Raw genomic sequence first — 24585 nt, 5'->3', positions numbered from 1 at the left:
GACATGAGTGTCCTCAGGAGTCAGGGGATGTGGAGGGAGGAGAGGATTCAACCCACAAGTATCTCGGTGTGGTTTCCCCAATGGCAGGAAGGAAGCTGGAGGCACCCTGATCCACTTCATAACGTTGATCACATACTTGTCAGTGCTGGGCCTGGCACTCAGCTCTTCCCTCAGAACAACACTTCAGGTCATCAAAGGTGACTAAGTAAAGGCACCTGGACTCAAATACAAGCCATTCAGCTCCAGAGATGACCCCTCTCACCTCAGTGCCATTTCCCAAGTGTGAAAGGCTTATCCCAAGCAAATTGGGGGTGTCCTGGCACATGGATACCCCAGGAAACAGGGACTGATGAACGAGTAACCAAGTAACTGGAAGGAATTCAAATAACATGCTGCTCTGTCCACCTAAAAATCCTGCCTGGGGGCAGCACCTGCTTCCTCTGCTTCCTGCTGTGTGCTTCCTCCCAGTCCCTGTCACCCCCAGCCCGCCCCTACTGGACTGCGGCTGCCAGGTCAGTCTGACCTGCGTCCACACTGAAGCGGGGCTGGCTCACACAGTCACATGTTAGTCATTCACTCCACTACTATTTCTTGCACACCCACAATGCACGCTCTGATGAGAGGAAGGTGTGCACATGCTGGAGGGGATGGGGTTCTCCACTACCTTGAGGGGACGCAGTCGTGAACCGCGCTTACGCTGCTCTGAGATGCCCTGTGAGCGTAGCTCAGCCAGGTCCTTAAACCAGGCATCAGAAGCTGGCACAGGGTGCTTCGCAAGCTCCAGGCACACATGTCCACTCTGTGCTACAAATCCCGTGACTCATGGTTTCACTGGCTTCATTCAAAGGAACATGTCTCACTGCCTTGGGTAGAAAACCAGTGCCATCTGCGGGGACTAGAAACCAAATATAAAAGTAAGTTGCAAAACAGGGCAATCGACTTGCTCCAGTGGCTTCCAAAACAGAGGTGCCTGGTAACTTGGAGCTGAAGGCCCACCCATTTCCCCTTTCTACAGAGATGTTTGGGGCAAGTGCCAAAGTGAGACATCCTTCTTGCCACTATTTAAAGCCTCACTGGCCCTTAGGAGTGATTCACTTGTTACCATTGCTGAAACCCACCCCGGACATTCAGTCACACCCTGTTTTGCTGGTGGACACTCAGGAGTCTGACCCCTGACATGTCGTAAGCTTCGCCCCTCAGCTCTTTACTGTCTGTCCCCACAGTAAGATGTGAGCTCCCTGAGGGCAGGACTTTTGTCTTTCCTCAGTATCTCCAGGGCCTGGAGCAGAGGCTGGCACAGCAGAGGTGTCTGCTATCTGCTGAGTGAAGGAAGGCTGTGCCCAGACACCCCCAATCCACTCAAGCATCCCACACTTGGGAAATGACACTGAGGTGAGAGGGGCCATCTCTGGAGCTGAATGGCTTGTATTTGAGTCCAAGGGTTTTTACTTAATCGCCTTGTGATGACCTGGAGTGTTGTTCTGAGGGAAGAGCTGAGTGCCAGGCCCAGCACAGACAAGTATGTGATAAATGTCAACCATGCCTAGGTCACAGCTGTGAGCAGGCCAAGTACTGAGCATGGGCAAGGAGGAGACGTGATGTAGTGGGAAGCAGGAACAGACCCTGGAGGAGGATGAAATTCAGGGTTTCGTACCATTTATGCCAAGCAAACACATCCAGCAACTTCACATAGTGTCAGGGACAGGCAAACCAGCTTAGAAGTATTCAGAAGTAGTGAAGTGGCAGCATAGCTAAAGTTTAAAAACAACACTGAGTGACAGAAAGCAGGAAAGAGAGGGACTGAGAACGTACAGCAGCTCCCCCTTATTGGTGGTTTTGCCTTCTGTGGTTTAATTTGTGGTCTATAAGAAGAAAGACAGATTAAGACCAATAAGATATCCAGCAGGGGGCATGCCACAACTGTGGAAGTTTTATTACAGTATTGTTACAACTTGTTAGAAGTTATTGTTATTAATTCCAAATGACAATTAATCAATTAGACTTTATCACAGGCAATGCACATATATATTGTACAGAATGTATAGCACGTGGTACCATCTGCTGTTGTAGGCACCCGCTGGAAAGAGGATAAGAGGAGGCTACCATAATATCATTTACACACATGAAACACACAGGACAACCCTGTATCATTCAAGGACACAGACACATCTACATAAAGAAGTAGGAGTCAGAAATAGAGAACTCAGTGAGGTGCAATGATGTGAAGCTGAGACCTCCGTGAGAGGAGTCAGAAACAGATGTAATTCAGAGCAGAGCACCACTCACGCAGATCACACAGCAGGGCCACCGTGCAATTTTAAGGATCCAAATACACCTAAGTAAACACATCAACAGAACATACATCAAGTGTGTCCGAATGGCTACCCACAGTTGAGAGAAAGGAGACAGGAAATGTAAAAGGGGTAAAGTAAAATGAGAGCAAGGCTTGACACACACCAGGGACGCAGTGTGTAAGAACCAGAAACTGCCACCATGTGCTCACTGGACAGCTCGTCCTCTTCCTGCTGAGTGGGCTTTCCCAGATAACCTCATCTTCTGCTGGGGCTCTGGCAGACATTTCCCAAGAGCCCCAGGTCTGTATTTCCACTTTGACTTCCCTCCTGCACTTCAGACGGGCACAGCAGCTGCCTCCCAGGCAGTCTGTTGGATGCCTCCTTGGCAAGGGTCACCCTCCGAGTCTACACCAGATCCCGAATCCAATCTTGGGACCTCAGGGCTTCCCTGTAGCCAGCTCCCCATCGTCCTTGGTACTGAGCCACACACTGCAGCAGTCTTCCCAGTCCACCTTCCTGCTGCTCTTGGTGCTGACCCTGTACCCCCGAGGGCAGCTCTTCCCCTGGGTCCCGCTGCACATAACACTTCTCCCAAGCCCAACATTTCTCCTGTCCTTGGTGCTGAATATCTGAAGTACAACTGGCAAGACCTGAGGTTTTGTAAGCAGAGGAGAGGGAGGCATTGACGCTGGTGGCATGGACACTGGGTGGCTGGTGCTGGATGCTGAGCCAGGGCCTGGGCCCACCTGCTCAGGTTCCCAGCATGCCTGTGAAATTGAAAAAGTCATGATGTCCTGCACATGATGGGCACTAAGTGCTATGTGTGCCTGACTCCCCCAAGTCCTTCCACAGCCCTGTGACGCAGGTGCTTAGTGCATGGTCTCTCCTGGAGCAGAGAGCACCAAGGCCTCTGGGAGGCCAATTGCTTGTCCAATGTCTACAATGGTGGGACCAGAATCCGACCCCAGGGCTCCAGGGTTCCTGCTCTCTCACCTGCTGCAATGGACAGCATAGCACCTGTCTGAGAGCGCAGAGGCCTTGGGCTCTCTGAGACACTACTGCCCCTTCCTTCCTGCTCCCTGTTGTGACCTAAGGTCCTCCTCTACCTGGAGGGGTCCCGGGCCAGTGCTGGGTTCTGCTGAGCCCCAGACTCACTTCTGTTTCTGCTTCATGATAGCCTCGGTGTTGGGAAGGCAGTTTGTCCATGGCAGGAGTCCATATAGCCACTTCAGCATACAGTACCCCAGGGACTGGAGGTCACTGCGACGGGAGGGCCCTGGGAAGGGAAGGGAAGAGGCAGCAGCTGAGCCTAGATGTTCCACTCTCTGACGTGTCTGTCCCCTTTCCGTCTGTCTCTCCCACCCAACCATGAACCCCTGCTCACCATGTAGCCAGGCATCCTATGCCACCCATCTGTTCACCACCACCCCCATTCAACCATCCCTTCTCCCCTCAGCAGCCCACACCTATCAGTCATGCACTCACTCAGCAGATCCCCAGCACCCATGGGCCAGGCCCTATCTCATGACCTCAATACCCAGCCCTGAACAGTCTCATGGGAAAGAATTACAGGGTGGAGTTGCCACAAGGAGACAGAACAGGCATAAAGGAGCCCTGGAGCGTGGGTATTGAATCTATCCTTAGTAGGAAAAAGAGTAAAGGAGACTGGGATTTTATTTTCTGTATACCTCCCAAATCACATTATTTTGGGAATTCTTTGAGAAAGCATTGGGCAACATCAAGGCTGAATGAGCCAATTGCCAGCTGATGTTGGAGGCAGAGGTGCCATCCCTACCCCAGGGCAGCTCAGTCTGGGAGGATGTGGGCAGGCACTTGGATGGCTTTGAGAGAGAGAGGCTCAGGAGTCTGCCCTGGGCCATCTTCCCACTCTGCACACTGGATAATCATACTTTCTCAAAGCTTTAGCTGATAATCCCTGGGGCACTGCAGAAGTCTGGGCCTCTGCCAAGATGCCACTCCCACGCTGGGGCACGGACAGCCAACCGCCTCCTCCACTGCAGCTCTCATCTTCCAAATCTATATCACATCCCTCTGGAACTCAGGGATTCTCTGGTATTAAGGATTGAATCCAGAGGTTCAATTGAACTTCACCTCTAAGCTATGTCCCCAGCCCTTTTCTATTTATTTTGAGACAGGGTCTCACTAAGTTGCTTAGGGCCTGCTAAGTTGCTGAGGTTGGCATTGAATTTGTGATCTCACAGCCTCAGCCTCCTGAGTCGCTGAGATTACAGGTGTGTGCTACTGCGCCCAGCTACTGCCGTTCCCGGTGCTGAATTCTACATCCCTCCACTGCCTAGTGTCAGCCTCCTGTGTGCTTTGTGCTGAACTGTGGCCTCACAGCTCCTGAGGCCAGGACACATCCATGGTTCCAAGTCCCCATTAAGGTGCCCTTACACCTCTTCTGTGCCTAGCTGTCTGCTATCTGTAGTTGTGAGCCCTAGAACTCCCTTGTGTGAGAGCACGTTTCATGGTTCTGAGTCCCTTCTCTGCCCTCTTACCGCATCCCTTATGTAGGTCCATGCTGATGAATTCAAGGTCCCCATCATGTGGGCTCCTGCTGCCTTCTGAGTAGGCCACGTGTTTGCCACTTGGGCAGTAGCGGAAGGCAAAGCCGTAGCCCACCAGAGTCACCTGTGGACATGGAGAGAAGCCATACAAATTGAAGATTAAGAGCACAAATTCTAGAGTCAGAGATTCTACTTGTGGGTGTAATTTGAAATAAACAATTCCTTTTTTTTAAAATTTTTTTTTTAGTTGTTGATGGACCTTTGTTTTTATTTCTTTATATGCAGTGCGTCTCACACATGCTAGGCAAACACTCTACCATTGAGCTACAATTCCCGCCCATCCTATTCCATTAAAAAAAAAAAATAATTTTATTAGTTGTTGATGGATCTTTATCTTATTTATTTACATGCGGTGCTGAGAATTGAACCCAGTGCCTCACACCTGCTAGGCAAGAGCTCAACCCTACCACTGAGCCACAACCCCAATCCAACCTATTCTGTATAGAAGTTAGGTTAACTTCTAGACTTCTAAAACTAAGCCATGCTTGTAGCAAAAATGCCAAACAGCCTGGGAAGGCATGAAATGAAAAGATCCAAAACCAACATCTATTTCCCCAGGCCCAGAAACCCACTGCCCAGAACAAAACTACTACTAGTAAGAGTTTTTTAGACATTATTCCAAATGGCTTCTTTTAAATAACCAGGTTAGAAAACATGGGCAGGGAGGGGCTCTTGCTTCTACATGGGTAACACCTTCTGTCGGGTGCCCAGGTTTCAGCACTTTAGCAGTGGTCAGGACACTGACTCAAAGCCTAAGGGTCTGGTTTAAGATGTCAGCTTAGCCCTTTGGTGCAACCTGGGCAAGTTATGAAACTTCTCTGTGTTTTGACTTCTCCATTTGCAAAATGCTGATAACACAGTCCCTTCCTCAAAGGGCTACAGTGAATTCAGCTTAACTGAATTTAAAATAAAAGTAAGATGTTTATCTGTGAAATACACAAAGTTGACCACATATTTTTTTTACTGGCTGCTTCTTTTTGTTAAAATATTTTTTAGTTGTAGTTGGACACAATACCATTATTTTTATTTATTTATTTTTATGTGGTGCTGAGGATTGAACCCAGGGCCTCGAATATGCTAGGTGAGCGCTCTACTGCTGAGCCACAACCCCAGCCCATACTGGCTGCTTCTTATTGTACCATATGGAAAGTGGGTAACTTGGGTTGGTCTGTGCAGGACCCATTCATCCTCACTCTGGTCACAGTTTGAGATGGTCAGTTTTCCATGGTAACCTGCCCGGCCCATGGGGTACCTGAACACTTGGCCAAACATTATTGGGGCATCTCTGTTGGTGCTTCTGGATGAGAATAACATTTGAACTGGTAGATGAAGTACAGCAGATTGCCCTTGCTAATGCAGGTGGACCTCATGCCATCCACTGAAGATGTGATCAGAAGGGAAGAGCTGAGTAAGAGGAGATTCCTGGCTTGACTGCTAGGCATTTCTTGCCTTCGAACCTGGACTAAAATATGGGCTCTTTTTGGGGTTTGAGCCTGCTGGCCTTTAAATGGAACTTCCACCATCACCTCTCCAGGCTTGTCCACTGAAGACCCTGGGACTGCTCAACCTCCACAATCACGTGAGCCGGTTCCTAGTAAACCTCTTTATAATACACACTTCTTGCTGGATCTGCTTCCCTGAAGAATCCTACTGAGTAATACATAGTTCTGAATTCTCCTCTGGGACTGCCCTTCCCCCACTCCCATGCCATGCTGTTCAGGGGGATTCACCTAAAGTGTTTATGCTGGGGTTGCTGAGCATCAGCAATTTAAGCCTAATTTGCTAGTGCCAATTTTGTCACTACGAGGGAAGAGTCTGCCTGATAGTGAGTAATGAGGAGGCAAGAAGGGCCCAGAGATGGAAGAGGCAGCTTCCTAATGAAGGGCTTAAGTTCCTAGATCTAGCTACACCTGAAAATAGTAAAGTCCTAAGTTTTTCTATCCCATAGATCAAAACATCACACATACACATTCTTTTTTTTTTTTAAAGAGAGAGAGAGAGAGAGAGAGAGAGAGAGAGAGAGAGAGAATTTTAATATTTATTTTTTAGTTTTTGGCGGACACAACATCTTTGTTTGTATGTGGTGCTGAGGATCGAACCCGGGCCGCACGCATGTCAGGCAAGCGCGCTACCGCTTGAGCCACATCCCCAGCCCACATACACATTCTTATTACTTTTGCCTAAGTCATGCTAAATTTGTTTCCTGAAAAAGTAAACAGAATTTACTTTAAATTACTATTTAATCAGTAATCCACTGGGAGTATTGTGTACGTACACATATACACATGAATATGTACATATATGTATACACACTTAAGGCGTTTCCCATTAAAGTTACAGCCATTCTTGTCAGAAACATTTGTGCTTTTTTGTGTATGAATATATTTTTGAAAAGTCCTATGGATATGCACCATATATTATATATATATTCCCGTAAGAGGAAATGATGGATCAAAAAACAAGAGACACTGAAAACTGTGATTGCTATCTCCAAAGTAACTTTCAAAAAGGTTGCCTGGTTCACATTCCCAACAATGTATGAAAAATTCTCTTTTCCTTACATCCTTACCAGGATTATACTATCTTTTTTTTGGTACTGGGAATTGAACCCAGGGGCACTTAACCACTGAGCCACATCTACAGTCCCTGCTTTTCTAACACTTTTCTTAGAGACAGGATCTTGCTAAGTTTTTGAAGTTGGCTTTGGATTCATGATCCTCCTGTCTCAGCCATCTGAACTGCTGGGATTACAGGTGCGTGCCACTGTGCCCAGCTATATTATTGTTTTAATTTTGTCCATTCAAAGGGTGAAAATTGGTATCTTGTCTTAGTTTGCATTTCTATGATGATTAAGGAGGTTGAGTGTCTTTTTTGTATATTTAACTGACTTTCGGATTTCTTCTTCTATGAACTGTTTTTCCTACCTTTTGTCTGTTTTTATAGTAAGTTGCTTATCTCTTTCTATTGATTACAAGGAGTTCTTTATAAATGATGGAAAGGAATCCTTTGTTTGCAATTAGCAGTGTGAAATAAATGGAGAGTTGGGAACTGATGGGAACCTGAGCCCAGAGCCCTTTGGGGGTGAAGGGAATAAGGCTCTTACCTGGCTTAGATCTTCTGGATTCACAAAGATATTCTCGGCAGTCAGATTTCCATGAACATACTCATTTTCATGGAGAAACTCCAGTGCATCCAGCTAGGAGAAGAAAGGAAGTGTTTCTATGAGTGTCATGATCGTGCAAAGATGCTCTGAATCAGAGCCAGGTGAAGGGAATCCTCAGGCCTGGGGGTCATCCAGCACTGGCTGGGGGGCTAAGCTTGCCTAATTCTGGTTGTAGCATTAAGAAGTCACTGTGATAACACACTCCAATACCTCCCTAATCAGGCTTATAGAACCTTCAGCAATAGAGCTAATGTTTGGCTTTCCATCTACTTCCATCTCATTCTCTTAGTTGACTGCATGCTCAGGAAGGAAGATGGGGTGACTAATGCCCCCCTGCAAAAATAACCCAGCACCCATGTACATAGAGTTCTGCTCACTTCTCCTACTGGGAATAGCTTAAATTTAGTTAAGCAATTTATATCTTTATCTCTAGCTCCAACTTCTGCACTGTGCAGAATGACTCTTGGCTTAGAAATCATCTCCACCAGTTAGCCTGATCCAGCCCTAAACTTCAGCTGGCTGGTGGGGGGGCTCTCTCTGCCATGGCAATGCTCATTACACCAGTTCTAACTCCCTCTTTTTTCACCCACCCTGCTGGGCCTCCATGTTGGCAAACTGGAGCAGGGATGGATGTGTCAACAAATCAACAGGCTGAGAAATGAGGATCTGACGAGCCATGCCCCACATCCTGAGTAGCTGTCAGCTACATACCAGCCGGCAGGCCACCTGGAGCACACACTTCTCTGAAATCACATGCTTCGGGTTCTCATCCAGGGCTGACTGAAGGCTCCTTCCCAGTCTGGGGAATACCAAGAACCTGGAAGAAAAGTGCATCCCAAGAGGTAGAGACACAGAAGACTGCAGGCCACCCAATGAAGGCTGGCTGGAGCACCACCAGGCCCCAGAACTAGGTGAGACTAGGGCTTCTGGTTGCTGGGAACCAGCCTGACTTGAAAGAAGGGAAAGGAAGTAACTCACTGACCTGTGGCTCCAAGGTCCCAGCTATGGCAGGCACAGGCAGGGAGAGAAGGAAAGGGTCCTCCAGAGAGTGGCAGTGAGGTGACTCACCTATACTTGTCCTGGTGAACGCCAAAACCAACACAGGTGGGGATAGCCAGGAGGGGCGCTGAGTGCAGCTTCTTCCACTTGTTCACTAACAGAGGCAGGGGCTCAGTGTTAGCCCGCCTGGTCTCAGGCAAGGAAGTAGAGTGCCTGAGCCCAGACCACAGCTGGAGCCTCCTTGTTGGAGACAAAAAATTGGGGGTGGGGGATGGGGGTGGGCATGGGTGACCCATGAACGTCTGTAATACATGTCTGCAGGTAACAAGGGTGAACACAGGTGACTTCTGAGAATACATATACACGTCTGGAATAAGGAGAAGGGATAAGAACAGGGCAACCTCTGCATTCCCATGTCTACCCCATAAGACCAAAAAAGGTCCCCAATGGCCACACTCTCACTGCATTTGCCAGGGTCTCTGTGGGGTGGTACAGATCCAGTGGCGTGCTGACACAAGTTCAACACCTGTATGCCCAGGGAAAGCCAGTACATGCTAGTAGTTTTGTTCTCACACCGTATCTGGGCAGAGTGGCGCATGCCCATAATCCCAGTGGCTCAGGAGGCTGAGGCAAGGAGGATCGCAAATTCAAAGCCAGCCTCAGCAACTTGTTGAGGCCCTAAGCAACTCAGTATGACTCTGTCTCAAAGTGAAAAAAAAAAGTGTGGGGCTATACCTGGATGGTAAAGCTCCCCTGGGTTAAATCCCTATTACCAACCAACCAACCAAACAAAAAACAACCCCCCCAAACCCAAAACAACAACAACAACAAAACACAAAAATAAAACAAAACAAAAAATTTAAAAAAAGAAAAGAAGTTCCCATCATGGCTAACTTCAAGCCAAGAGGATATGACTGGGGCTGGGGTTATAGCTCAGTGGTGGAGTGTTTGCTTAGCATGTGTGAGGCAATGAGTTTGTCCCTCAGCACCATATAAAAATAAATAAATAAAAATAAAGGTATTTGGCCATCTACAACTAAAAAACAACATTAAAGAAAAAGAGGATGTGACTGAATATGGACTGAGATGAAGCACAATATTTTTGCAGTATTTTCACTAAACAGATGCAACCGATGTAAGTAACCCCAAGAGTACAAATGGTAGAACAGTAGAATAAGTACGAAATGATGAGTTTGCAAGTGTTTTATTAACTTTGTTTTCAGTATAACTCATTTGATTGTAAGTTTACATGATTTAATTGTTAACAGTGGCTGCGTGTAACAGCCAGCCTGCAGCGCTCCTAAAAACTTACTTCTTGACTCTTGAGAGCTGATATGAGCCTCGAGGGAGGACAGGAGTCTGGCTGTGGGTACAGATGGGACATTAACCCGCCTCACACCAGCAGAAGGCTAGTTGTGACAGACTGGCACCCCTCACTCTTTCCCTGACCCACTTCCCCATGGAATACCTTGCAGAGGCTTGGCGGCCCGTTGGAAGAAGTTCTGCTCATTGAACAGGCGCCCATCCTTGGCATCCTGGTGGGACAGGAGGGCAGAGGATGTCACACTGAACTCCCTTAGACAAGGGCCCCAAGTCACCACTGATACTTCAGGGTAATGCCAGCAATGACCACATTTATCAAGTTCTTGCAGTTTATTAAGAAATGATCACATTTATCAAGAACCCAATTCTCCAGGGTGTTGCATGTGAGCACAAATCAGAGAATGAGCAATCACTGAATGCTCAAGTTTCTTTCACTCTTTTACGTTAGGATCCACAAACTTTTCCTAGACATGTGGCCTTCAGCTAACAACTACATTCCCCAGCCTCCTCTGCAAGGAGGAATGACCATATGACCAAGTTCTGGCCAATGAGTTTATGAGCAAAAGAAATGTGGGCAATTTGTAGGTTATATCCTTAAAAGGCTCTATATCCTGTGAAGGCTCTCCTGCCCCAGACTTTTAAGTAAAAAAGTAATCAAATATTATTTTGCTTAACCCATTATTGATATTGGGTTCTTTTTTTTTTTTTTTTTTGTATGGGAGATTGAACCCAGGGCCCAGGGGCATTTAACCTCTGAGCCACATCTCCACCCCTTTTCAATATTTTATTTAAAGACAGGTCTTGCTAAGTTGCTTAGGGCCTTACTATGTTGGTGAATTGCAATCCTCTTGCCTCAGTCTCCAGAGCTACTGGGATTACAGGTGTGTGCCATGCCTGGCTGGGTCTTTTTTAAAATATCAGTGTAACCAAATATTTTAATTAAACAACTAGTGCAGTTGAGTTCTTAAGTGCACAGGGTCAAATTCAGCTAGGTTCAAACACAACCATTCTTCCCACTCCTATCTCCCCCTCCCCACTTCTTTCTTTCTCCAAAGCCTCCCAGTATCCTAAGCATTGTCATGAGCACTGGGGATACAGCAGTGAACCTAGTGACTTGCATGCTGGCTGTCTCTGGTTCAGTGACTGAGTCTCCATTTCCTCATCAGTTAAATGGGAACACAACAGCCACCCTACAAGGTTATTGAAAGAATTCAAGGACATAGTATTTGTGAAATTCAACCCAGGATCTGTCACGTATGGGCTCTTAGTAACTAGGTGCTGGGCTGGAGACATAACTGTGGAAGGCAGTTTGCCTACCACGTGTGAAGCCTTGAGTCCAATTCCCAGTACTGAAAATCATAAACAAAACCAACAAAACTAGTTGCACTGAACAGCACAGGGCCTGGTTCCCTGTCCCCATCCACCCTCCTCTTGTCCTGTGTCTTTTCTTCTCGGCTTCCTAGCACCCTCCCCACACTGTGGGCGCATGCAGTAAGCACTTGGTAAGTCAGAGCTGATGTTAGCACAGCTGCTTAGGCCTTCTTCTTCTTCTTCTTTTTTTTTTTTTAGGCCTTCTTAATCTCATGTGATCTACCCCTCCCCAGGGCCCCCTTCCCTGCTAGGGAGCTCTTTGAAGGCAGGAATTAGATCCAACCCAGCTCTTCAGATGTCCCCAGTGCCAGTTTGCAGGAAGGGCTTGTTGAATGAAGGAACACTACTAGACATGAAGCACCCGCCCTTCCAAACACATCAGAGCAGACTGCCTTTCCCAAGGAACAGGAAGGCTCTGGGTGTGACCAGGCTCTGTGCTTCCTCTCCTGAGCATGTCCCTTTCCTTGATGTGACTGTGATGTTGCTGTCTTTCCCCCACAGCTAGACCTGAGCCACACACAGCCCAGCACCACACACTTCTGGGCCAAAGGAAAGCCTGATCGGATGGGACAGACAGACGCATCAGGAGCAGATATGCTTGTGCCACACTTGTGTGGAGTGGTGATGACAGTAGCTACAATGACAGGAATAGGTCACTTGTGCTAGGTGCCATCTGAATGGTGCAGAAAACAAAGTTAAATGGGGACTCTGTGTTAATCCCATAAGACTTGGGGCAAGTTGAGTCAATTCAACAAAGTAGTGCTTGTGAAATTCTGGGCCAGGCACATAACCAGCTCTCAAGAGCACATGCGACCTGTCATCAGTGAGTCAAGCCCCAGAGCCATGCTCCAAACCATCAATACAGCCTGTGTCTAGGGCTGAAAGGGGACACTCAACCCAGCTGTCCTTGGTTTTCCGGGTACAAGTTCAGCGAAGGAAATACAAGTTGCCATGATGCCAGCTACTCAGGGTTGAGGAGGCGGCTGAGGACCATGGCGATGCCCTCTTAATAAGCACCTGCACTGTGCTGAAGGCCACTCTCACCCACGTGGCTGGTGGCTGCTCTCGCTTTCTCCCTTTACTCCTTCCTTTGGGCCACCCCTGAACACATGCTTCTTGTCTGCTGAGCCTTCTGTTAATAAGTACACACTGTGGATGATTTCACTGAATCCCCAGTGCAGGGACCCCATCTGATGGGTTCTTTGCTGGACTCTGACACCCAGAACAATGCTACACAATAAATGTGTGCCAGGTATGAGGCTGGCAGTAGTGGGCAGGTAGGCCACAAGATGGAAGTGTTATTGATACTGATAAGGGGATGTGCTTGCCTGGGTTACAAGGCCAGAAAATGTCATATGCAGGGCATGCCTGAACACGGGTCTCCTAGAAGCCTGAGATGAGGAACCGGGAGCCTGCCTGTCCAGGGTCCTGCCACTATTGACAGGTCAGGGGCACCCTGGCTCCAGCTGAATTTTCCTGCTCACAGACAGATTCAGAGGTCTCAGGAGTTGATGGTGCATCTGCAAAATCCCAAGCCGTCCCCTCTGAGCTGCTCCCCCATCAGAGGCCACTCACCAGTTTGAGTGAGAATCTGTTTTTACAGGGCTTTGATCCACAGGCAAGGGCAGAGGTAGGCTCAGCTGTGAAGAAACAGAAACAATGAGCAAGGTCCAAACCTGAGGAAAAAGTCAAGGCCATGATCCCCAACCTTCCCAGCCATAGGAAGCAGTCCTAGTTCTTGGGTTCCCACAGGCAAGTGCATCCTTGCACTCCTCACCTGCTCCTTCCTATTGTCAAACAGCTCCTTTCCTGCTTCCTCTTTCTCTCTGTGAATGTCCAGCTGTGCAGGAAAGGGTTAACACTAAAGGTCTGAGACCTTCCAAGGTCTGAAAACTGAATTTCAGGAGGGTGCCTAGCATTCCCTAACTGATGAAAGGGGCTCACTTGGCCTAAATCATTTGTGCATCAGTGTGGTTTAGGCTGAACACCTGCTGTCCTTCTGGGAGTCTGGGATTTGGGTATGAGTTAGGCAAAGGCCACCTGACTAGCCCCCATAACCACCCTGAGCCCTGAGTCTCTGACAGGCTTCCTTAATGGACAACAATTTCTATGTGCTGTTCCAGCTTATGGCTGAGAGAATTCAGTATATCTTCTGCAGTAGCTCCATCCTAGGCCACTTCCTGGGTCAACCCATATCCAATGACTGATCAAGGGACATAAAAGCCCAGCCATTCTGCTAACATGGAACATGCTGGAACACCTGTTTTGCACTAGAGCCTATTAATTCATTAATCCATGAATAGTGGGACACACAGCCCATACCCGAGAGCAGAGTCCTCCTGTGACCTGATCGCCTCTTAAGGTTACCACCTCGTTTGACCTCTTAACTACCTCACAATGGGGATTAAATTTCAATATGAATTTTGGCAGGGACATTCAAACCATAGCAGAGTGACTGCTAAAAGGCATTGGATTTCCCTCCCTCCCTTTTTTGTGATACTGGGGATTGAACCCAGCCTCACACATGCTAGGCAAGCACTCTACCACTAGGCTATATCCGAGACCTCAAAATTTCTGTTTTTTCTCACTTGAGACAGGGTCTTGACAAGTTGCCCAGGCTGGGCTGTAACCTGCGATCCTTCTGCCTCAGCCTCCTGAGTAGCGGGGCTGAGGGGTATGCACCACCATGCCCAGCTGGTACTGGATTTCTTTCTGGGGTGAGGGAAACGTCCTAGAATTAGAAGGTGGACGTGGCTGTACGACATTGTAAATGTACTAAAAGCCACTAAATTTTGTACTTTATGTTACATGAATTGTATCTTAATTAAAAAATTTCAGGGCTGGGGTTATGGCTCAATGGTAGAGCACTTGCCTACCACGTGTGAGGTACTGGGTTTGATTCTCAGCACCACATATAAATAAATAAAATAAAGGTCCATCGACAACTAGAAAAAATATTTAAAAAAAAACTACGAACAAAAAGGGCATATAAAGTGCTGAAACACAGCCTTGTGTACGCAGTCAATGAATGAATGTTAGGTATCATCCATACCAACAATACTGCCACACTTACTTTCTTCATTGTCACAGAGTCTGACTCCATTGTTTGAAGTTTGACAACGAACAGCTTTTAAGCCCCGCCCCTTCTGGCCAACAACTGGGCAAGCTGCTAAGAAAGCCTGGGTGCTCCCTCTTTGGAGCTGGCAGAAGATTCAAACTTTGCCAGGCACTGGCTGCGTATGAAGCCTCACCCCAGCCCCACCCCTAGCTGCCTCTTTCCCTTACTCTCCCAAGGTATGAACTCCTCTTCACCAGACCCCAACTAAGTAAGCAATAAACCTGTCTTCTTGGTGTGGATGACATCACCAATCTCAACATCCTACCCAAGTTCTGGGTGGGGACACAACTGTCTCTGCAGGCTGAGCATGACAGTGACCTTTTCATGTGGTCACTGGGCCTGCACTCCTAATGTCAGCAGTCAGAATCACGGGGCAGCACACTTTTCACACAGGCAGATGCTCTCGACTGGCTGCAGGCCTTGCCACTCTGTCCCCTTACTCACAAGACTGCTGCATTCACTCAAGTGGGTAACTTTTCAGTCCTGAGTCTAAAACAAAGTTGCCTGGACACAGGTCTGCAGCTAGAGTCATGGCTCCATCCCCATTCTCCAAAGGGGATCGCCCTCTCTGGTCTGTCCTGGCGTTGAAGTGGCCCAGTGTGGCCAAGGCCCTGGTTGACTGGACAGAGTACCTTCATAGAGAATGCCCTGGTCATTCCTCGTCTGGAGGGTCCCCAGCTTCCAGTGCTGCCCATTCTTGTCTGTCAGCTCTGTCCCCGTGGGCAAAGCCTCAAGTGAGGTGGTCACCCGGCTTCGCCTCAGGGTCTGAGGGCTTCGCCTGATAGACTGTGGGCTGCTTTTGGGGGTCGGGGGTCTTCTGCAGGCCCCTGCAAGAGGATGGTCTCGATAAAGCCAAGGCAGTATCAGGAAAGGAAAGTCAATGCGGATGAAACAACACGCATGGCACTGTTTGCCGGCCCATTCACTGGGCAAATGCTTTCAGGGGCTTCTAGGGGTCAGGTCCTTTGTAACGACACTGGGGGCTTAGACATGAGTCAGGCCTGGACTCTTCCCTCAGGAGCTCCCCGTGTGGTGGGGAAGTCTAATCAAGATACAGCCACTTGGGTAGAGTCTGAGAAGGGGCAGTACTGAGGGATATTGGGGCCAGAGAACAAAGGCTGACTGCTGAAGGAGTCCAGGGAGGCCTCCTGGAGGAAGGGAGGTTAGAGTTGAGCCTTGTTAGATGAGTAGAAGTTTTCTATGAAGAAGAGGACAATCCAGATGTTCACCCCAAAACATCCTGAAACAGGCTTGGCCCTGTACTGAGTATGAAAAGGCCTGGAAATGGTTTGCAAGTCCCTGCCCCGAGAAGAGAGTGGGGTGGTGGGACTGACATTGACACAGGGAAAGATACCACCACCTACCCTCCTCCTCCTCCTCCCCACCACCCCTCAAGGCACACGAGGACAAGAGGCTCTGGGTCCTGGAAGGAAGGAGCCAGGAGATGGCTGGGGAGCCAGTGCCGAGGACATAGGCCCGTGGTCTTCAAGCTTCCCTAGTGCTGGCAAGCACCGATGAGTCATGTTTGGTCCCAACCTGTGAAGGACGCCCAGCCTGAAAGGGACGTGGAGCCTTGAGTGACACAAACATGCACATGAGGACAGCCTTAGGCACTGGGGGTGCAGGACAGAGGCTGGAAAGGGTCTGTGGGGGCGGTGACAGGAGGCCTCTGCATGAGCCTGCTGTGCTCAGGAGAGGGTTCCCAGGATGGGTCTCTGAGTGTTGGAAATGAGGTGCATTCAAGGGCAGAGGAAGATGACGGCTCTGGGCCAAGGAACAGACTCAGCAAAGACCCGAGGCTGAAAATCCCTCAAAGTGAGTCTTCTGTGCACAGGGCTATGCTGAGCACTGAGGCAGGAACCAGGCCATCTGGACACCAGGCTGAGAGCAACAGCAGGGAGAGACAGGGACAGCTCTGGGTGGTGAGGTAAGGCACCTCCAGGCCAGGTGGTGATGGAATGAGGGGGCACCTGAGGCTGGGGAAGAGGCTGTGCAAGGGGAGATGACGTTCCAGCTGGAGCTATGGCGGCTTTGTCCCAAACACTGTCAGACAACCCATCTTTCCTATCTAGAATCAGAAGAACCCTGACTCTTACCTTTAAGTCTCTCAGGGGAATTCAAGGTATCTTCAGACTCAGTATTGTCACCATCCACGAGGAGGGATGATTTGGGAGAGGTGGCAGTGCTTGACCACTTTACTTTCTTGGGAGGAACTTCAGAACTGGAACTCAGCTCTCTCCTTGAGCCTAGAGAAGTGGACAAATGCACACTGGAGTTACACAGGCCCTAAATAGGACCACAGAACCTTTCCTTTCTCTCTTTTTTTGAAACAGGGTCTTGCAGGGCTGTGGATGCAGCTCAGAGGTCGAGCACTTGCCTAGCATGTACAAGGTCCTAGGTTCAATCCTAGCACTGAAAAGACAGGGGGGAGGGAAAGAGTCAAGGATTGAAATAGGGTCTCATGGTGTTGCCTAGACTGGTTTCAAACTCCTAGGCTCAAATGTTTCTCCTGCCTCAGCCTCCTCAGTAACTGCTACAACTTTTCTCCTTTCAGGTATCATTAACTCGGCCAGCATGATTAGCCCCTGGACTACTGGAAGGCCTCGAAGCTGGTTTCCACACCTCCAATCTGTTTTTCACACACAGCAGTCAGAGAAGTCTTTTCAAAATGCAGATCATACCATATCACTTACTCTGTGGAAACTCTTCCACCGCTCTCCACTACACCACGGTTAAGACTAAACTTCTTACCCAAATCAACACAGAACTGGACCACTTCCTAACACCTCCCTGTCCATCCTGACCATCGCACCTCATGAGAAATCAGGCTGCATGTCTGCCCCCAAACTACACTGTTCTGCATGCCTCCACTCTGCCTGGCTCCCCACACCCAGTCTCTCCCCATTCCAAGCCCTCCCCTCACTCACTCTTCACCTAGCTAATTCTTCTTTATCCTTAGGTCTTGGGTAAAATTTACTCAACTGGGGAGGCCTTTCATGATCTCCCCCAGAAAATGTCCCCAACTTCTGAGCAACCAAGTCTGTGCCGGACACAGTCCTGGGTGCTGTGCCGGACACAGTCCTGGGTGCTGTGCAATGCAAACAGCAGATTACAAAAATCACAATCTAAGCAGGTTACAAAACACTGAAAGTTCCTGTCCTATGGAGCTCACTGACAAGAAGTAATAAAAATATGTAAAATCTTGTGTCTAATCCTGTCACAAGGACCAAAGGGAATGTAAATCAGGAAAGGGGGATAGGAAGATGTGGTCTTATTAGGGGTGTCAGGGATGGTGCCTGTGAGAAGGCAGCAGCTGGGCTGGGGCTGGGACTCAGAGGCAGAGCACTTGCTTCGCATGTGTGAGGCCCTGGGTTTGATCCTCAGCACCACAGAAAATAAAGGCCTGCTGTCTATCCACAACTATGAAAAATTAAAAAAAAAAAAGAAGAAGAAGGCAGCTGAGTAAAGACCTGAAGGCAACGCAGGACACACAGGCAAAGGAGGGAAGGACCATCCACCCAAGGAACAGCAAGTGTGAGAGTTCAGAGGCCCAGGCCTGAGGAGGGGAAGAAGTGGTTAGGGAACTAACACCATCCAAGCAGCAGCAGGAGGGTAGGAGGTGACGTCTGGGAGGACTGGGGCCCAATCATGTGTGGCCTCACATGGAAGATGGGGAGCAGAGGAGTGACAGGATGTGGCTGTCTTAACAGGAACCCTCAGTGCCACACGAAGAGGACTGCAACAGGGACAAGAAAAAGAAAGCCCAGAGAAGGCGGCTTCTGCAACAACATAGGTGAAGAGGTGAGGGCAGGGTGGGCAGGGTGGGTGTGAGGAAGTGGTGACGCTGCTGTTTGAAAGGGAGCACCCACAGGGTGTGCTGAAGGGTGGCGTATGAGGGAGGCCTCCTGGGTGGCCCCAGTTTCTGGCCTTGGAAACAGGATAAATGGAGTTACTGTTTGCTGCTTCTAGGGAGCGGGTAGACGCGGGTAGCAGTAACACCAGGACCTCAGTTCTGGGCATGGTCAGGCTGAGATGCACATGGGACAGCTGACAGATGTCAAGCAGGCAGTCTGCTCTATGAGCTCTGGGGTTCAGGGAAGGAGTGCAGGCTGGAGACAGAAATGCATGAGTTGTCAAAAGACAGACGGAATTTAAACTACAGGGGGGACAAGACTCCAGCGGGCTGCTGAGGGATGAGTACAGAGCTGTCCAGGCCTGAGCCCTGAGCTTCTGCAGGGTCCAGGCAGGGTCAGAAAGGCTGAAAAGGGTCTGTCCATCCTGAAAACTTACACACATCCACATATGTGTCTTACCCCACTGCAGGGACACTCAAAGTCCTGGTTCTTACCTCGGAAGGACGACTCAAGTGGCTTGGCAGAGGTCTGGGATGCAGCATGCTCCTCAGTAGGCAAAGGTTTTCCACAGTAGGGGCAGAATTTGAAAGCTGCTTCAATATTTCTGCCACAGTGTGGACAGAAGGAGATCATGCTACAAAACAGAAAGGGACAGGGATGAGGAGCTGAAAGAAAAAGCCAATCCACAGCTGACAGGTGGTCATCAGAGTCCTATGGTGAAGGGGAGAGAAGTTGTCACTCTCGGATCCTGCAAGAGGCCACTTCTGAAATCAGTTGTTACCCATTGTGCTGAGGCTTTAGCTACTTGTCCTTCCCTAATGACCCAAGGACAAAGCAGACTAATACAAGCAAGTGGCAGACTTCCCAGGAGTAGTGGATGCCCTGAGGTCCTGCAGAGTTGGGTCAGAAAACTGCTCCCATCAGAGCCAGCACCTGTGTAGAAGGCACACCCAGGGTCTTCAACCGCATTTGTAATGGTTATTTTAAAAAATAATAAAAAATTTTTTTTTTTTAACTAGGGATTGAACCCAGGGGCACTCTACCACTGAACTACATCCCCATCTCAAAATTTTGAAACAGGGCCTGACTAAATTGCTGAGGGTCTTGTTAAATTGCTGAGGCTGGCCTCAAACTTGTGACCCTCCTGCCCCAGCCTCCCAAGTTGCTAGGATTACAGGTGTAGGCCACCAAACCTGGTTTGATGCTTATTTCTTAAACCACACAATGGGGCCGGGGGGACTGTATCCCCAAATATCCACATGCTCCCCTACATTTCCCAGCCACCCTTACAGCTATGTTAGGCACACATGACTATTTCTGGCCAAAGGGGTGTGGGTGGAAGTCATCTCCTGGCTAAAGCACCTCCTCCATCTATCCTGCCTTGGAGATCATGTATCCCAGGTAACATAGCAACATGACAAAGGACAGATGTCTGGTTCACTCTGGGATCTCGTGACTGATAAAGACAACTATGTATGAAGTCACCAAGATTTCAGGCTTTATTAGTTTCTAGAATAACAAATTCTGACTAATTTAGTGGGACAATGGTTATTCATTACATTATTTGCTATGCTTGGTGTATCACTGAAATGGTTCCTGATACTTTTTGAAAATTAAAAACAAAACCATACACAGGTCTATTACAATCGAGGATATGGCAGGGTTGGAGCAGTTAATAAGTGAAAATCAACTAGAATGACGGTGCAGTGGGCATTTCTTTTTTTATCTTTTTGGTACTAGGGATTGAACCATGGGGTGCTGTACCACTGAGCTACATCCTCAGTCCTTTTAATTTTTATTTTGAAACACTAAGTTGCTTAGGAACTTGCTTAGTTGCTAGGGCTGGCCTGAAACTTGAGTGATCTTCCTGCTTCAGCCTCCCAACTCGCTGGGATTACAGGTGTGCCCCACTGTGCCTGGTGTGCAGAGGGCATTTCAAAAATTTTTTTTCCTTCATACATATAAACTTAAAATTCAGAACTCATGTCTCCATAGGATGACTATAACTGAACATCTTTTAAGTAGATAGATAGAGGGGGGGGAGGGAGGGAGATAACAGGGAGAGGGGGAGAGAGACATTTTATTTGTTCTTGTATTCTAAGATTTAGTGTATGGCAGCAATTAAAAGCTGAAATATCAGAGAGGCCCAAAGCCATGGGCCATTTACCCATAGACTAAAAGTTCCAAAACTGTGAGCTAAATAAATCTTATCTTTTGTAAGTTGATTATCTCAGGTATTTCATTATAGCCGACTAACACATCTTACAATGCAAATTTCTAATTAAACCCTTTTCCTTTAGTCATGGTCAAGGTTGGTTTTCTGTTGCAACTGTCAATAGTGGTGTCCTTGAAATCACAGACTTTGGTCCCAGGTGCACTGGATGTGAATTCCAGACTTGCCCAGGCTGAGAAAGTTCCTTAGCCTCTCTTTATCTCTGTCTGCCTAGCAATACAAAATGTCTAGTGCCAGCACCTGTCTGACAGAAAGATTGTTGAAGTCTAGTGGATACTTATATCAAGTGCTGAGAACAGGGCCTAGTCACTGAAAAGCTTTTCTCCTTTTTTTTTTTTTTCCTTTCCAGTGCTGGGCATCAAATCCAGGGACTCATACATGCTAGGCAAGTTCTCTGTCACTGGCCACACCTCGATCTTGAAAGATTTTAAGCACTATCTTATTATATTCCATTTGTTAACATTTCTATCCTTCCCTTTTCTCTTTCCATACTGTAATTTCAGAGCTTCTTGGGCCTCTGTTTCCTTTAAGTGATGACATACAGAATTATAGATCTTTTATTTTTTTAAGAGAGAGAGAGAGAGAGAGAGAGAGAGAATTTTTTAATATTTATTTTTCAGTTTTCGGCAGACACAACATCTTTATTTTATTTTTATGTGGTGCTGAGGATTGAACCCAGCGCCCCGTGCATGCCAGGTGAGCATGTTACCGCTTGAGCCACATCCCCAGCCTCAGAATTACAGATCTTTCTCTTAAAAACCACAGGCCAGCCATATAGCTAATGAAAGAAATCTCAGGGAAAAAAAAAAAGAGTTTCTCCTTCTCCCAGGCTACAGAAGTGCAAAAATCATACTCTGGTATAAAAGGGTTCTTCTGCTATTTCAAACAAAAGAGCTGTGTAAGACACCTGGTCTGCGAAGACCACTGTCAAGTATCCTTTTCCTTTCCAGTAAGGAGGGGTGTAATTCTGAGTGATTGTCTTAGTGATCGGTTGTTCTGGCAGTAACATTTAAATCACATCTGTCTTCTCAAAGGTGTAAACACTGGGGAGCATCCGTTTAGCCACAGGACTCTCTGCCTTTCCCGTTCTTCCTTTAGGCAAGCCTGAAGGTCAGGTGTTGATGCTGGAGCCATGAGATCAAAGCTGGATATAGAGTTGTCCAAACTTTGTATTAGTGAGGAAAAAACTTGTGTTTGTGTTAAGCTGCTGAGATTTGGAGGTTATTTGTTACTGTGGAAAAGACTAGCCCAGTCTGACTAATAATACACAAAGACACCATTGGATTTCATATGTAAACAAAAGGATGGTTTAGAAATCTGTGGTGGTGTTAAGGGGCTTCATGTTAAGTGGATTTTCCCCAGGGGCCAGTGCCCTGGGATAAAAATGGAAGGAACAAGTGCCTAACCAGGTGAGCCCTGCCACACTAACAATAACACTCCTCCTAGGAAGGAAGTCTGCTGGCTGCAACAGAGGTGAAACAGCAGGAGTGGGTTGCTGGTGAACCAGCTTCAAGGGTCACATGCCTGAGGGGATGGTACCTTTATAGGGTCGCAGTCTGGCTCTGGATTCACTGGCTTGGAAATTTCATCTTGATAGTAGCCTAGAAGTGAACAAATGTGGAAACAATGACTTGGACTCGGTTCAATTCACAAATAAGTAAAAGATAATATTTACTGAGCACCAGCCATGCAGCCAGTAAGTGCTAAGTCTATTCATTCATTCATTCATGCAGTAATAACCTATGGAGGTCCTAGTTCTTTCAGCCTTTAGAAAGGAAACAAACACAGCCCCTGACCTCAGCAAGCTCACAGTCTGGTAGGGGAAGACAAGCTAATAAACAAATGAGCAAGTAACTGTTGAACAGGTCGGGAGGAGATAGCACTAAGGAGGACAATAAAGTACCTCAGGAGAAAAAGGGTGCCAAGGGGGTTGGCAGGTCACTGTTTACACGGGGTGGTCAAAAAGGACATCACTGGGAGGGGCAACTGAGATCTAAGGGAAGCCACAGAGTGGGTCATGGACATCTGTGGAGGGTCCCTCCAGGCAGAGAACTTTCTGTTACCTGATTTAGTCCACATCACAGCCCAAGAGGTAGGTTCTGAAAATTATTACCCATTCTTTTTCTTTCTTCCTGAGCCGGGAATGGAGCACAGGGCCCTTAAACTCTACCACTGAGTTATGCCCCCAGCCCTCTATAGGAGAGTGTGGCATCTATACTTTCCAAAGACAGCTGTAGCAATATTTCTAGTCTTGTGTGCTCTTCGGAAAAGGTAACCCTTTCCACTAAGAAGCAGGGCTCTGAACCCTTCCTTTTGGATTTGAGGCCTACTATTACTCCTACCAATAAAGATGGGCATAATTATGTAATGACATGCCCCCTCCAAGGCCAGGTCATGCACCTGGCTGGCTCACTCAGGATGCTCCTGTGTGGAACTGGGTTTCCATAATACGAGGCAGCCTAAAGTAGCCCACAGACTTCATGGAGGGGTCCAGATGAAGAGGAATTGACCCTCACACAACAGTCAGCATCAGCCACTGGACATGCAAAGAAGCATGTCTTCTGGGTAATTGATATTCCAGCTTTGGAGTCTTCCTGCTATGGTCCCAGATGTCACGCAGCAGAGACAGGCCAGCCCCACCTGCTTGCTCTGAAACCCTGACCCACAGAACCCATGGCCATGACAAATGGCTGTTTACAGAACTGCATTTTGAGATAATCTGTTCCATAACTGGATCAAAGAATAACCTGAAGCACAGAGAGGTTTAATTGCTTATTTAACAACAGCTCCCAACTCATGAGTTCAACATATGTAGATTGAAATCTTCACAATCACCTTTCACAGATGAATAACTTTTCCCTTTAAGATGTGGAAGGAGAGGCTCAGAGAGGGACAGTGATTTGACCAAGGCCATACAGCTCTTCAAGTGGCAGATCCACAAATATTATTTTAATTTCCCACCAACTTTATAAGCCAGGGATACACATTACAAACTGCTGCTCAAAGACTATGCCCCTAGGAAGCGGTAGGGACAGAACTCAAATCTGGACCTATAAAGTTCATGTTCTCAACTGGCACAAATTCATAAAACAAAAACAAAAATTTCACTGGTTCTTGGGCTACAGGTCAGAACATTCTTTCAGCCTTTAATCTGAAAGCTGATGCTGTGTAGAACTGAGCCAGGAGGAATACTGGATTTTTCAACCACAGACATCTGCCTGTCCCCTACTCTTACACTGTCACCAGCCTCGTCTCAGCCACTTCTACCTTGTGCTATTACAGAACTAGAATTCTACAGAACTAGAATTCCTGCTTCTACCCTCATCCCTACAGTCTATTCTGAAAGCAGCAATTAAATCTTAGACCCTGTCCTTCCTCTGCTCAACACCTTCCAGTGGCTTCCATTTCAGACAGTAAAAGTCAAAATTCTTAGCCCATAAGGCCCTACGTGATCTCCCATGTCCCACTCACACTCTGACCTCTCCCATACACCCTTGCTCACTCTAAGCCAGCCATACTGGCCTCCTTGCTTTTCCCCAAAACATGACAAGATCTTTCTGCTCCAAGACCTTTGCGTTTGTTCTCACATCTTCCTAGAATGTTTTCTGCCCATGTCATGCTCATGCCATCACTTTCTCCAGT

At 47.7% G+C, this 24585-nt stretch overlaps 1 protein-coding gene across 3 annotated transcripts in view; it reads right to left on the bottom strand.

The window, feature by feature from the left end:
* VRK3 (VRK serine/threonine kinase 3) overlaps positions 1-24585 on the bottom strand; it is a 35878-nt gene that overhangs the window by 10382 nt on the left and 911 nt on the right. The window contains exons 2-13 of one of the 3 annotated variants that reach the window (XM_081275773.1): positions 22483-22544; positions 19205-19344; positions 16953-17102; positions 15489-15683; positions 13314-13378; positions 10513-10579; positions 9114-9198; positions 8757-8862; positions 7986-8078; positions 4814-4946; positions 3450-3570; positions 1900-2335 (exon numbers count right to left, since the gene is read on the bottom strand). In XM_081275773.1, the coding sequence (XP_081131899.1) occupies positions 2266-2335; positions 3450-3570; positions 4814-4946; positions 7986-8078; positions 8757-8862; positions 9114-9198; positions 10513-10579; positions 13314-13378; positions 15489-15683; positions 16953-17102; positions 19205-19343 (1224 nt within the window). In that variant the 5' untranslated portion in view covers position 19344; positions 22483-22544 and the 3' untranslated portion in view covers positions 1900-2265. The other 2 variants (XM_081275771.1, XM_081275772.1) reach the window with 2 other exon arrangements.

The sequence above is a fragment of the Spermophilus citellus genome (genome assembly GCF_964194105.1).
Source record: "Spermophilus citellus genome assembly, chromosome: 18".
NCBI classification, from domain to species: domain Eukaryota; kingdom Metazoa; phylum Chordata; class Mammalia; order Rodentia; family Sciuridae; genus Spermophilus; species Spermophilus citellus.
Note: the sequence above shows the minus strand (reverse complement) of the source record. Positions and strands in the feature narration are given on the sequence as shown.